General features: G+C 46.5%; 1 protein-coding gene across 1 annotated transcript in view; it reads right to left on the bottom strand.

The window, feature by feature from the left end:
- Nucleotides 1–5,109: 5,109 nt before the first annotated feature.
- LOC119955203 overlaps nucleotides 5,110–13,763 on the bottom strand; it is a 50,879-nt gene continuing 42,225 nt past the window's right edge. Inside the window, exon 5 of the mRNA XM_038781211.1 lies at nucleotides 5,110–5,333. Coding sequence (XP_038637139.1) covers nucleotides 5,118–5,333 — 216 coding nt within the window. The 3' untranslated portion in view covers nucleotides 5,110–5,117. The remainder of the gene's footprint in view (nucleotides 5,334–13,763) is intronic.

Here is a 13,763-nt window from a genome sequence, read left to right as displayed (position 1 = left end):
CTAATATCTTTTAGAGAAGGAAATATGTCGCCCATTCCTGGTCTGGCCTACATATGGCTCCAGATCCACAGCAATGTGGTTGATTTATAAATGTCCTTGGGGATGGGCAATAAATGGTGTCCCAACCAGCGACACCCACATCCCATGAATGATTTTTAAAAAGGCTAGAGAGTTGGCAACTTGAAAGAGTGAAGGTGCTGTTATGGGCTCGTTTGGAGAGAGTGTTCAATGGAGTAATGTGAGAGAGGAAGAGGATGGTAAGGGATTCAAGGCAGTGATTAGAGATGGTCTCTTTTAGAACAAAGAACAAAGAACAAAGAAAGGTACAGCACAGGAACAGGCCATTTGGCCCTCCAAGCCTGTGCCGACCATGCTGCCCGACTAAACTACAAACTTCTACACTTCCTGGGTCCGTATCCCTCTATTCCCATCCTATTCATGTATTTGTCAAGATGCCCCTTAAATGTCACTATCGTCCCTGCTTCCACCACCTCCTCCGGCAGCGAGTTCCAGGTACCCACTACCCTCTGTGTAAAAAACTTGTCTCGTACATCTCCTCTGAACCTTGCCCCTCGCACCTTAAACCTATGCCCCCAGTAACTGACCCCTCTACCCTGGGAAAAAGCCTCTGACTATCCTCTGTCTCTTCCCCTCATAATTTTGTAGACCTCTATCAGGTCGCCCCTCAACCTCCGTCGTTCCAGTGAGAACAAACCGAGTTTATTCAACCGCTCCTCATAGCTAATGCCCTCCATACCAGGCAACATCCTGATAAATCTCTTCTGCACCCTCTCTGAAGCCTCCACATCCTTCTGGTAGTGTGGCGACTAGAATTGATCACTATACTCCAAGTGTGGTCTAACTAATGTTCTATACAGCTGCAACATGACTTGCCAATTCTTATACTCGATGCCCTGGCCGATGAAGGCAAGCTTGCCGTATGCCTTCTTGACTCCTTCTCCACCTGTGCTGCCCCTTTCAGTGACCTGTGGCCCTGTGCACCGAGATCTCTCTGACTTTCAAGACTCTTGAGGGTTCTACCATTCACTGTATATTCCCTACCTGCATTAGACCTTCCAAAATGCATTCCCTCGCATTTGTCCGGATTAAACACCATTTGCCATCTCTCCGCCCAAGTCTCCAAACGATCTATATCCTGCTGTATCCTCTGACAGTCCTCATCGCTATCCGCAATTCCACCAACCTGTGTGTCGTCTGCAAACTTACTAATCAGACCAGTTACATTTTCCTCCAAATCATTTATATATACTACGAACAGCAAAGGTCCCAGCACTGATCCCTGCGGAACACCACTAGGTCCAGCCCTCCAATTAGAAAAGCACCCTTCCAATGCTACTCTCTGCCTTCTATGACCTGCCCAGTTCTGTATCCACCTTGCCAGCTCACCCCTGATCCCGTGTGACTTCACCTTTTGTACCAGTCTGCCATGAGGGACCTTGTCAAAGGCCTTACTGAAGTCCATATAGACAACTTCCATTGCCCTACCTGCATCAATCATCTTTGTGACCTCTTTGAAAAACTCTATCAAGTTAGTGAGACACAACCGCCCCTTCACAAAATCATGCTGCCTCTCGCTAATACGTCCATTTGCTTCAAAATGGGAGTAGATCCTGTCTCAAAGATTTATCTCCAGTAATTTCCCTACCACTGATATAAGGCTCACTGGCCTGTAGTTCCCTGGATTATCCTTGCTACCCTTCTTAAACATAGAACATAGAACCTAGAAAAATACAGCACAGAACAGGCCCTTCGGCCCACGATGTCGTGCCGAACTTTTGTCCTAGGTTAAAACAAAGGAACAACATTGGCTATTCTCCAGTCCTCCGGGACATCACCTGAAGTCCCCTGGAGTACTGCGTGCAGTTCTGGTCACCACATTATAGGAAGGATGTGGAAGCTTTGGAAAGGGTTCAGAGGAGATTTACTAGGATGTTGCCTGGTATGGAGGGAAGGTCTTACGAGGAAAGGCTCAGGGAATTGAGGTTTTTTCGTTAGAGAGGAGAAGGCTGAGAGGTGACTTAATAGAGACATATAAGATAGTCAGAGGGTTAGATAGGGTGGACAGTGAGAGTCTTTTTCCTCAGATGGTGATGACCAACACGAGGGGACATAGCTTTAAATTGAGGGGTGATAGATATAGGACAGATATCAGAGGCAGTTTCTTTACTCAGAGAGTAGTCGGGGTGTGGAACGCCCTGCCTGCAACAGTAGTAGACTCGCCAACTTTAAGGCCATTTAAGTGGTCACTGGATAGACATATGGATGAAAATGGAATAGTGTAGGTCAGATAGGTTTCAGATGGTTTCACAGGTCGGCGCAACAGCGAGGGCCGAAGGGCCCGTACTGCGCTGTAGTGTTCTATGTTCTATGAAGACAGTGAGTATCCAAAGATTTCTGTCAAGGCCTCAGCAATTTCCTCTCTAGCCTCCTTCACTATTCAGGGGTAGATCCCATCAGGCCCTGGGGACTTATCTACCTTAATATTTTTCAAGACTCCCAACACCTCGTCTTTTTGGATCTTGATGTGACCCAGGCTATCTACACATCCTTCTCCAGACTCAACATCCACCAATTCTTTCTCTTTGGTGAATATTGATGCAAAGTATTCAATTAGTACCTCGCCCATTTCCTCTGGCTCCACACATAGATTCCCTTGCCAATCCTTCAGTGGGCCAATCCTTTCCCTGGCTAGCCTCTTGCTTTTTATGTACATGTAAAAAGCCTTGGGATTTTCCTTAACCCTATTTGCCAATAACTTTTCGTGACCCCTTTTAGCCCTCCTGACTCCTTGCTTAAGTTCCTTCCTACTTTCCTTATACTCCACACAGGCTTCGTCTGTTCCCAGCCTTCTAGCCCTGACAAATGCCTCCTTTTTCTTTTTGACAAGGCCTACAATATCTCTCGTTATCCGAGGTTCCTGAAATTTGCCGTATTTATCCTTCTTCCTCACAGGAACATGCCGGTCCTGAATTCCTTTCAACTGACACTTGAAAGCCTCCCACATGTCAGATGTTGATTTACCCTCAAACATCCGCCCCCAATCTAGGTTCTTCAGTTCCCGCCTAATATTGTTATAATTTATGACAGATGTTGAGTAATATATCTAAACGGAGGGGGTGGTTTCGAATATTGTTCAGAGAGTTTATAGAGTGGGAGAGATTGATGAAGAATAAAGGGACAGCAAAATCACAGGAGGGAGGATGAGATAAATTTGGCTGGGGATTGAAATCTCAATAGATAACGGGTCGCTCAGTTCAGTGGCTCAGGAAATCTCAAGGGGAAACTCAGCAAAGATTTTGGAGGTACAGGAGACAATGAGGATTTGGAAAGAGAGGTTTGGTTCAGGAACTCCAGTGGTTGAAACAACAAAGAATGATAAAAATTGGAATAGAATTGTAGCGAAGTACTCGCGGTGAGAAGCTATGATCTAAGACACAGTAATTTGATGGACAATTAGATCCCATAATAAAGGAAATAGTTTTTATTCAAGGTGGATAAATAGGTTAGCTGTAGGTTTACCTGCATTTATATTGTGATCATGAGAATCTCCTCACAGGGGAGTCTAAAACTCGAGGGCATAGATTTACGGTAAGAGGGCAGAGATACAAAGAGTCCATGGAGGCAATTTCTTCACACAGAGGATGCTGAGTGTCTGGAACGAGCTGCCAGAGGTAGCAGTAGAGGCAGATACAATTTTGGCTTTTAAAAAGCATTTAGACAGTTATATGGGTAATATGGGTAAAGAGGAATATGGGAAAAATGCAGGCAATTGGAAGTAGCTTTGTGGTAAAAACTGGGCGGCATGGACAAGTTGGGCCAAACGGTCTGTTTCATGCTGCAACCTCTGACTCTAACAATCACCAATTGATCGCATGAAAGAAAACTCAGAACTAGTTTGAGGTGTCAGAGATCTCTCACTCAGAGAACCAGCACGACCACCGAGAGGAGAGGACAGGAAAACAATAGTAATGAAAGGGCATGTTGTACTGACCTCATCACACATAGCTAAGTTCATTCCAAGCATGCCTCTTCACACTGTGACTTTGAAGTGCTGAGCTGGAATTGACAGCACTTAGCTCTCTTTGATGTGGTTGATATTTGTAAATATTGTGGATCCACCACTTAAACCTACTCATCGATGAAGAAGATGAATGAAGCAAGGCTTTCAGCTAGTTTGTGGAAGCTGACAATCATAGCCCACAACCAGAAATGAATTAATGGCTTGCAGCTAATGGATCTGTGGGCTTTGAACACAGGTCACAGCTGTTCTCCTTCCAGGAATGGACACATTATGCTTCCAGGTGAGTGTTGCAGTTGTAATCTTTTTCACTGCCCCTATCTGGACTGCTTTATAGGTTCCAGATATGGATCTCTTTCTGGGAGGTCTATGGGAGGGTCCCTCTAGCTAGGATGTGTCTTTGGGAGTCCCTCTAGCTACAGGGTCTCTGTGGGATGTTCCTCTAGTTAGGAGGCCCCTGTTAAGGGTCCCTCTTAGGGTCTAGCGAGTGTCCCTCTAGTTATGGGGTATCTGGAGGGTATCTCCCTATTTAGGGCATCCCTGAGGGGTCTCTCTATTAATGGGGTCCCTGGAGGGGTATCCCTATTTAAGAGATCCCCAGAGGGAGTCACCCTATTGAGGGCGTATCCCCATTTAAGTGGAACTTGGGGAGAGGGATGTCCTTGTTCAGGGGGAGGGTACCAGAATAGGGGGTCCCCCTATTTAGAGGGTCCCAGGTAGGGCAGGTTGGATCACCCCCTGTACTTGGGGGAAGAGGGGCACCCAGAAAATTCGGGGGTGGGGGGCTAATTTGTGATGCAGGTAGTGGGAGCTGATTTGAGTGCGGGGGGCGTTTTTTGCAAAAAATAGGGGATGGGGGGCTGATGTGGGTCTGGGGGCGCTGTTTGAGATGCGGGGGGTGGGGAGCTGTTTTGGGTGTGGGGTAATATTTTGATACGTTGAGGGTGGAGAGCTGTTTTGGGTGGAGGGGATGTTTTGTGATGCGTGGGCAGGGAGAGGGGGGGGGGGTTGCAGTGCTAAACCCGCCCAAAATTACACTGAAATATTTTGGTTGAATCGCTTCCGAAGTGCTGTGAAGTCAGTGATTTATTAAAGTTTGAGTCTTGCCTTGAACGAGACATTTGGCACAGTCCGTGCAGGGTTTCCGGGATAAGTACACATCACAATCTCTTGCTCTCGTTGTCAGATTCACCATCACAAGCTGTGCAGCATGTAGCTGTTCCCGAGAGCAATCCATCATCACCACACGCTGAATCGAATCCGAGTCACAAATAACAATTCCGGTTTTGTTGATCTGCAAGAACAGTAGTAGATTCAAAACCTAAATGAAATAGGCGAGCATGATAAAATACACAAAAAACAGGAATATGTAACAGCAACCAAGCAACATGTCATGTTGTAATCTGCCTTTTAGGGATAGTGAAAGGTCCTTCCTGTTTATTCCCTTATTTCCCCTTACTTTTATTTTTGCCGTAACATTTTTGATCGATGAATGATTTATCGACAGTGGCCTGTGCCTTTAATTTGAGCAGGTGCCTGTGCTGGTTTGTACTGGAGTGGTGGGCTGACCAGCAGAATCACCAGATTGGCTGAGACTTGCTTTGATGATTTGGCTGATGGTCAATGGATTGGCCCAAAAGGCTGTACTTTGTCTGGTAATAGGTAGTGATTGGATCTGATCCCACTGAAATAATTCAGGGACCTAGAAAGCTTTCAGATTTGCTTTTGGCAGCTCAGGGAGAAAACCTCTCTTTTTTCTATTCTGTTTTCTCTAGAAACCAAATCACCAATATCTCACCAAAAGGCCACTGTGGGAACTACCTCTCTCTCAGCAGAAAAGACTGATGCAAGCAGAATCTGGTAAATCTCTGTGCAGAACAGGTTGATGTGAAGCTAGGGGCCTTTCCTGTAAAAGCTGAGTAAGATACTGTTAACTGTCAGAAAGATCATTACAGACTGCAAACCAGAGACTTTAATCCATACTCCTCCTGTGCAGAAAGTCCACTAAAGAACTGAAATGAAAACAAAATTTTCACCTGAAATGAAAATGAATGAAATTCGCTTATTGTCACAAGTAGGCTTCAGTGAAGTTACTGTGAAAAGCCCCTAGTCGCCACATTCCGGCACCTGTTCGGGGAGGCTGGTACGGGAATCGAACCATGCTGCTGTGTAGAAGCCAGGTTTTTCTAATACACTTAATATAGGTAAAAAGCTGCTTAAAGCATAAATATTAATTCCCAGTTTTAAAATTAAAGGGAACATATAATTTGCAAACTCATGTTGCAAGTAACACAGAAGTCTGATAAGGTCATTACATTTTTCCAAGGACAAGGGTTGAATCCATGGCAACGAGGAATAAGAATGAATGATTGTACGATTCTCACGCCGCTCGAGATTAGTCTGAATCATATCCCATGAAATATACAAGCTAAAAAAAACATATCTTGAACTACACTTAATATAGGTAAAAAGCTGCTTAAAGCATAAATATTAATTTAATTAATTTATTTATTTATTAATTTAATAAATGGACAATTAAAACATCGAATCAAATATAATATATATTTGATTCCAACATTCTCATTATAACGATTTTATAAAAGACTGAATTGAAATAGACAGTTTTGAATTATATTTCCGAAGTTATGCTCAGCATGGCATGACGAGATAACATAAGGTCTCTATTGTTGCAGTAGTAAGGTCAGCATGAGGTCTCTATTGTGGCAATAGGTAGGTCAGCATTAGACCAGTTTTTGCTGGTTTTGATAAAGCACAATATTGCATTCTTTAACATGCAAGCAGGCAACAATTGGAAGTAACGTTACATAGAGAAGATGGACAGCCTGCTAGCAAATCAAATGTGTTTGAGTCTAACTCAAACCAATTAGGATTATATTGGGGTGTGATCGGATCGCTTAAGACAGGTATGAAATAGTATATCCATGGACGATTTGGCCACCATTTTGAGAGAGACAGAGAGACAGACAGAGAGAGACAGAAAGGAAAGGAAGAGAGTTAGAAAAGAGTTCTGTATTCATATTTCATTTTCAGACTTTGACTTCAGACTTTGACTTTTAAAGTTGTGTTCGGGCTATTGCCTCAGAAGATAATTCCTGTTATTCTTTGAAAAAAATCAAATTGTCTACAAACTACCTTTTAAATGATCTTCAAGTTGTAACCAATGAACTCCAAATAAAACAATTCTTATTTGCACCTGACAAGTTTTTAACTTGAATTTCTACTGAGTTTCAGCAATGTACAAGAACAACCGGTAACCCTGAATTGAATAAACTTCGTAAAAACTTGATCCTTCAACTTGGCGTAGTCGGCAGCGGGGGAGGAGTTCTGATATGACCTTCGGAGAGGTTCGGAAAACTTCGTGAGAAACCGGAGGAGGACTAGGCGACGACGGAAGCTTCGGGAATAATCGGAGGAGACCTGAAAGACAGTCGGAACCCACAGCTAGACTGGGGTAAGAAATATCTTTTTCACCCATTAAAAGTCTTAAAGCCGCATCAATCAGTGATTCGACCCCTGAAAAGGACATTTTTATAGACTGTGGGCGGCATTCTCCCCCAGCCGGCATGACGGAGGGTCCCGGAGTAGGGGAGTGGCGCCAACCACTCAGGGGTCGGGCCTCCCCAAAAGTGGGGAATTCTCCCCACCTTTGGGGGCCAGCCCCGCGCCGGAGCGGTTGGCACCAGAAGACTGGAGCAAAAAACCGGCGCCCCCGGCAGCGGGGCTGGCCGAAAGGCTTTCGCCAGTCCGCGCATGCGCCGGCAGTGACGTCAGCGGCAGCTGGCCGCTGACGTCACTGCTGGCGCATGCGCGATGTGGGGTTCTCTTCCGCTTCCGCTATGGAGGCCGCAGAAGGAGAAATAATGCACCTAGGGCACTGGTCCGGAGTCTGAGCGGGGGGGCCCCGATCGCGGGCCAGGCCACCGTGGGGGCACCCCCCGGGGTTCGATCGCCGCCCGCCCCCCCGGACCCCGGGGCCCGCTCGCGCCGCTGATCCCGCCGTTCCAGAGGTGGTTCAAACATCGCCGGCGGGAGAGGCCTCCCAGCGGCGGGACTTCGGCCCATCCGGGCCGGAGAATCACTGCAGGGGCCTCTCCGATCGGAGTGCCGAGATTCCCGCCACCGCCACTTCGGAGAATCTCTGCCACGGCGGGGGCGGGATTTTAGGCGGCCCCAGGCGATTCTCCGACCCTGCTGGGGGTCGGAGAATTTCGCCCTGTGTTAAATCAATCAGGTGCCGGTTGTTGAGACTAACACAGCCTACACACAAAACTTTAAGTGAAAGGTTGAATTTATGGCTGATCCAGATGAAAGTATAGATTTAGACCCTTTAGAAGGCAGAAAATTACTCCCTACAACGATAAAAGGAGGATCTGGGATACCAGATGTTTCCGTTGAAGATATGTTGGGGGATTTTGGGTCTTTCTTTCGTAAACAATTTGACCTATATGAAACCTCAAGAAAAATTGAATCAAAGTATACTATCCCCAGAGGACAGTGGTCTTTTGATAATATCAAGAGAGCATGGGGAAAATGCACACGATTGCACAGTGCAGATCGTGTTAAATGGTCCCTGGCAATTATGGGACAATTACGCAGACAGCAAGAGATAATTACTAAAAATAAAACTGATCATGAGTATAGGACCACTAAAGACCAACTAATTGCAATTGTTGAAGAATTGCAAGATGCAAAATCCAAACTTGAATCTGACGATGAAATTAGAACTGATTTGGAAAACAAAATCTCTGAATTCCAGCAGTTGCCTGTTCAAATAGCAGAAGTCCAAAATCAAATTTCTGAAGTGGAGTTAAAATACCAACAGTTGCAATTAAAAACTGAGCAAATTGAACATGAAAATTGCAAATTAATCGAAGGAAAATGTGTTTTAGAAAGAGAATTACAAGATGCAAAGTTCAAATTTGAACATGACGATGCTGAACTCCAACAGTATGTGTTCAAATTGCAGCATTACAAAATCAAATTTCTGAAGTGGAGTTAAAATACCAACAGTTGCAATTAAAAACTGAGCAAATTGAACATGAAAATTGCAAATTAATCGAAGGAAAATGTGTTTTAGAAAGAGAATTACAAGATGCAAAGTTCAAATTTGAACATGACGATGCTGAACTCCAACAGTATGTGTTCAAATTGCAGCATTACAAAATCAAATTTCTGAAGTGGAGTTAAAATACCAACAGTTGCAATTAAAAACTGAGCAAATTGAACATGAAAATTGCAAATTAATCGAAGGAAAATGTGTTTTAGAAAGAGAATTACAAGATGCAAAGTTTGAATTTGAACATGATGATGCTGAACTCCAACAGTTATGTGTTCATATTGCAGAATTACAAAATCAAATTTCTGAAGTGGAGTTAAAATACCAACAGTTGCAATTAAAAACTGAGCAAATTGAACATGAAAATTGCAAATTAATCGAAGGAAAATGTGTTTTAGAAAGAGAATTACAAGATGCAAAGTTCAAATTTGAACATGATGATGCTGAACTCCAACAGTTATGTGTTCAAATTGCAGAATTACAAAATCAAATTTCTGAAGTGGAGTTAAAATACCAACAGTTGCAATTAAAAACTGAGCGAACTGAATTTGAAAATTCCAAGTTAATTGATGAAAGATGTGTTTTAGAAAAAGAATTGCGAGATGCAAAATTCAGATTTGAACAGGATGATGCCAAACTCCAACAGTTATCTGTTCAATTAGCAGAATTCCAAAATCAAATTTTTGAAGTGGAATCAAAATACCAACAGCTGCAATCAAAAACTGAGCAAATTGAACTTGAAAATTCCAAGTTAATCGAAGAAAGATATGTTTTAGAAAAAGATATAAACAAGATGCCAGACAATGCTTAGAATGCGAGCATTCGCAGGTAATCAAATCTTACCTACAAACTTCCTACCCACTGTCCTGGCTTGAGACAATTCACACCTCTTTAACCTGGGGTTACCCCTATCTTTGGATCTTTAAAGATTCAATTACCTGCTAAGTGGGGGGGTGCGGCGGGGGTGGGGTGGGGGGGGTGCGGCGGGGATGGGTGCTGCGGGGGTGGGGTGGGGGGGTGCTGCGGGGGTGGGGTGGGGTGGGGGGTGCTGCGGGGGTGGGGTGGGGTGGGGGGTGCTGAGGGAGTGAGGGTGTGGAACAATTGTAGGGGCAGCAGGGTAGCATGGTGGTTAGCATAAATGCTTCACAGCTCCAGGGTCCCAGGTTCGATTCCCGGCTGGGTCACTGTCTGTGTGGAGTCTGCACATCCTCCCCCTGTGTGCGTGGGTTTCCTCCGGGTGCTCCGGTTTCCTCCCACAGTCCAAAGATGTGCGGGTTAGGTGGATTGGCCATGCTAAATTGCCCGTAGTGTCCTAATAAAAGTAAGGTTAAGGGGGGGGTTGTTGGGTTACGGGTATAGGGTGGATACGTGGGTTTGAGTAGGGTGATCATGGCTCGGCACAACATTGAGGGCCGAAGGGCCTGTTCTGTGCTGTACTGTTCTATGTTCTATGTTCTAATGCCACTGAAAACTGCAAGATCCTAAAAGACTGTTTGAAGCAAAGCACAGCTCAGATTCAAACAGCAGCTGAAGTAACACAAACTCAACAAGCAGCCCAAGCACCCCACCTAGTGGCACAATCGGCAAATGCACAGCCGAGATCAAGTGTCAAGAATAAATTAATTCCTCTGCCAAATGAAGCAGACGAAGATAGTGTTCCTACAATGCGTAATACTAATTTAATTCAACTAGCCCCTTTAAAACGCAAACGGGTTAGAGTTGGAAGCAAAAAAATAGAGGAAGAAGGTGAAACTATCACTAGAAACATATTTGAGCATCAATGGACTCATGAACCAGCAGAGCCTGCAAAAATTGCCGAATGGTCCAAAAATCTCCCACATCCTAAAAAGGGTGGTATGTCCACATGGGATGGAATTCACAGATTAAAATCCATTTACAGTCTCCACCCATTTGATGGAGTACAAGTTCTGACTATCATGCTAGGTACTCGTGTAATTTCAACCCTTAGAACTGAGGTGGAATTTGCCCTTGGAGACGATTTGCAAAATTTAGAAGCTGGTTGGCTAGCAATCAGGGATTGGCTATTAACATTTCGCCCCCCGAGGACCGATTGGTCACATCTTGCATTCAAAAAAGTAATGAAGATATTCAGGATTTTGAGGAAAGATTTTTACAGACTTGGATGGAATATTGGGGAATGACACTCGCAGAGGAAACTGACACATTGGATGCAAGCACTTTAAATCCATTAAAAACGGCTTTTGTAGCCGGTGTTAAACCTGAAGTTTCTGATGCCTTGAATTTGGTTTTACCATCTTGGGCCACAACTGGCACATACCGAGACATAGTTGATTGGTGCATTCAGATAGATCGTGGTTCGCACAATCAGGCAAGCTCATCAGCAGTGACTAAAACACCACCACAAGATTCAGGGCAAACATGTACCCTGGCTCCATTAAAATCATGTAAGGAAGACTTCCGGTGGTGGCGATGACATAGGAAGCCGCACATTTGGGAGCTCCCGTTTTAAACGGACTTTTCGGCTCTTTTTAGAGCCCAAAACGGAAATTTTTCGACGTCTCCCGGTGGGAGAAGGTGTGCTGATCGACTTTCCCCGCAGTCCATGACTCGAACTCGGAGTGGAAAGGGGGAAAAAACGGCAGCAGCTCCCCAGAAAAAACGGGGGAAGGAATCCAAGATGGCGACGGGTGGAGCACCAGAGGAGTGGGCCCTAGAGCAACAAGCTGCTCTCCTGCGCTGTTTTGCAGACTTCAAGGTTGAGGTACTGAGCTCTCTGCAGGAAATGAACAGAAGGCTCTTGGAGATTCAGACGACCCAGGGTGCTGCCATCAAGGAGTTGCAGACGCAGGCCACTGAACGAGAGGAGGAGGCCGGGATCCTCGTGAGTAAGGTGGCGGGACACGAGGCACTCCACAAGAAGTGGCAGGAACGCTTCGAGGAGCTTGATCACCGCATGAGGCGGAAAAATCTGCGGATCTTAGGCCTTGCGGAGGGGCTGGAGGGGTCGGACCTGACAACCTACGTGGCTACGATGCTGAACTCGCTAGTGGGGGCCGGGTCTTTCCATCTGCCCTTGGAGCTGGAGGGAGCACACAGAGTACTGGCCAGGAGGCCTAAGGAGAATGAACCCCCGCGTGCGGTGCTGGTGAGGTACCACCGGTTCAGTGATCGGGAGTGTGTGCTGCGCTGGGCCAAGAAGGTGAAGAGCAGCAATTGGGAGAATGGGGTAGTACGGATCTACCAGGATTGGAGTGCGGAGGTGGCTAAGGGGTGGTCCGGATTTAATCGGACGAAAGAGGTGCTTTACAGGAAAAAGATTAAGTTCGGAAAGTTGCAGCCCGCGCACCTGTGGGTAACTTATTCGGACCGGCATTATTATTTCGATTCCCCGGAGGAGGCGTGGGCCTTTGTGCGGACGGAGAAACTGGACGTGAACTAGGGGTTGGGGGTTGCGGGGTCGGTTGTAATACTTTATTGCTGGATTCTGCTGTTGTTGTGTTCACTTTTTTTTGTATTTTTGCAATTTTGATATGGTTATTTATGGGGGTGTTGTTCTGCTAGGTTTTTTTTGCTGTGGGGCATTGTTTGAGTTTTGAATCTTGCGGTGAGGGTTGGGGGGCTTTGTTGTATTCTATGTCAGGTTGGGGGTATGGAGTGGGGCTGGTATTTGGGAGCTGCGTCAGAAGGGTGTGGTGGGGCAGTGCGAAAGGCTTTCCTCTGGTTTCCCGCGCTGCGGGGCTGGGGGGTGGAGACGATGACGGGGGGGTGGCGGGGCCTTAACTAGTTCTTCTCCGCGCTGGAGCGGTGCCTGGAGGAGGGATAGATTGGGGGATGATTCCACTTTGGGAGGGGTCGGGTTATTGGCGGGAGTTTCCGGGGTCAGCAGAAGTTAGCTGACCCATGGAAGTACAATGGAGGGCGGTTCGTGGCTAGGAGAGTTCCTAGCCTGGGGGGGAAGGGAGGGGGGGAAAGGGGAATACCGGATTGCTGCTGGTAGGGTCAGGAAGGAGCTGGTGGGGGCTGGGGGGACAGAGGTGAGGTGTTGTCGCTGTGGGGACTGGGTCGGGCAGGGGGTGCTGGCCTGGGGCGGGCAGTCGACGGGCTATGGCTAGTCGACGGGGGCGGGACGCCCTCTGATTCGGTTGGTCACCTGGAATGCGAGAAGATTGAATGGGCCGGTGAAGCGGTCGAGGGTACTTGCTCATCTGAAGGGGCTAAAGGCAGATGTGGCAATGCTTCAGGAGACCCACCTGAAGGTGGCGGACCAGGTCCGTCTGAGGAAGGGATGTGTGGGGCAGGTTTTCCACTCTGGGTTGGATGTGAAGAACCGGGGAGTGGCGATTCTGGTGGGGGAAAATGTGTCGTTTGAGGCATCGGAGGTGGTGGCGGATAAGGGGGGTAGATATGTTATGGTTAGGGGCAGGCTACAAGGAGAGAATGTGGTACTTGCTAGTGTGTATGCCCCAAATTGGGACGATGCGGGCTTTATGAGGCGTATGTTGGGACGGGTCGCGGATCTGGAGGCGGGAGGTCTGATCATGGCTGACTTTAATACGGTGTTGGATCCTTCACTGGATCGGTCCAGCTCTAGGACGGGTAGGAGGCCGGCGGCGGCCAAGGTACTGAGAGGGTTTATGGACCAGATGGGTGGGGTGGATCCATGGA

This window comes from Scyliorhinus canicula, chromosome 20 (genome assembly GCF_902713615.1).
Source record: "Scyliorhinus canicula chromosome 20, sScyCan1.1, whole genome shotgun sequence".
Taxonomy (NCBI): Eukaryota; Metazoa; Chordata; class Chondrichthyes; order Carcharhiniformes; family Scyliorhinidae; genus Scyliorhinus; species Scyliorhinus canicula.
The sequence above is the reverse complement of the archived record's forward strand: the minus strand, read 5'-3'. Positions and strand labels throughout refer to the sequence as shown.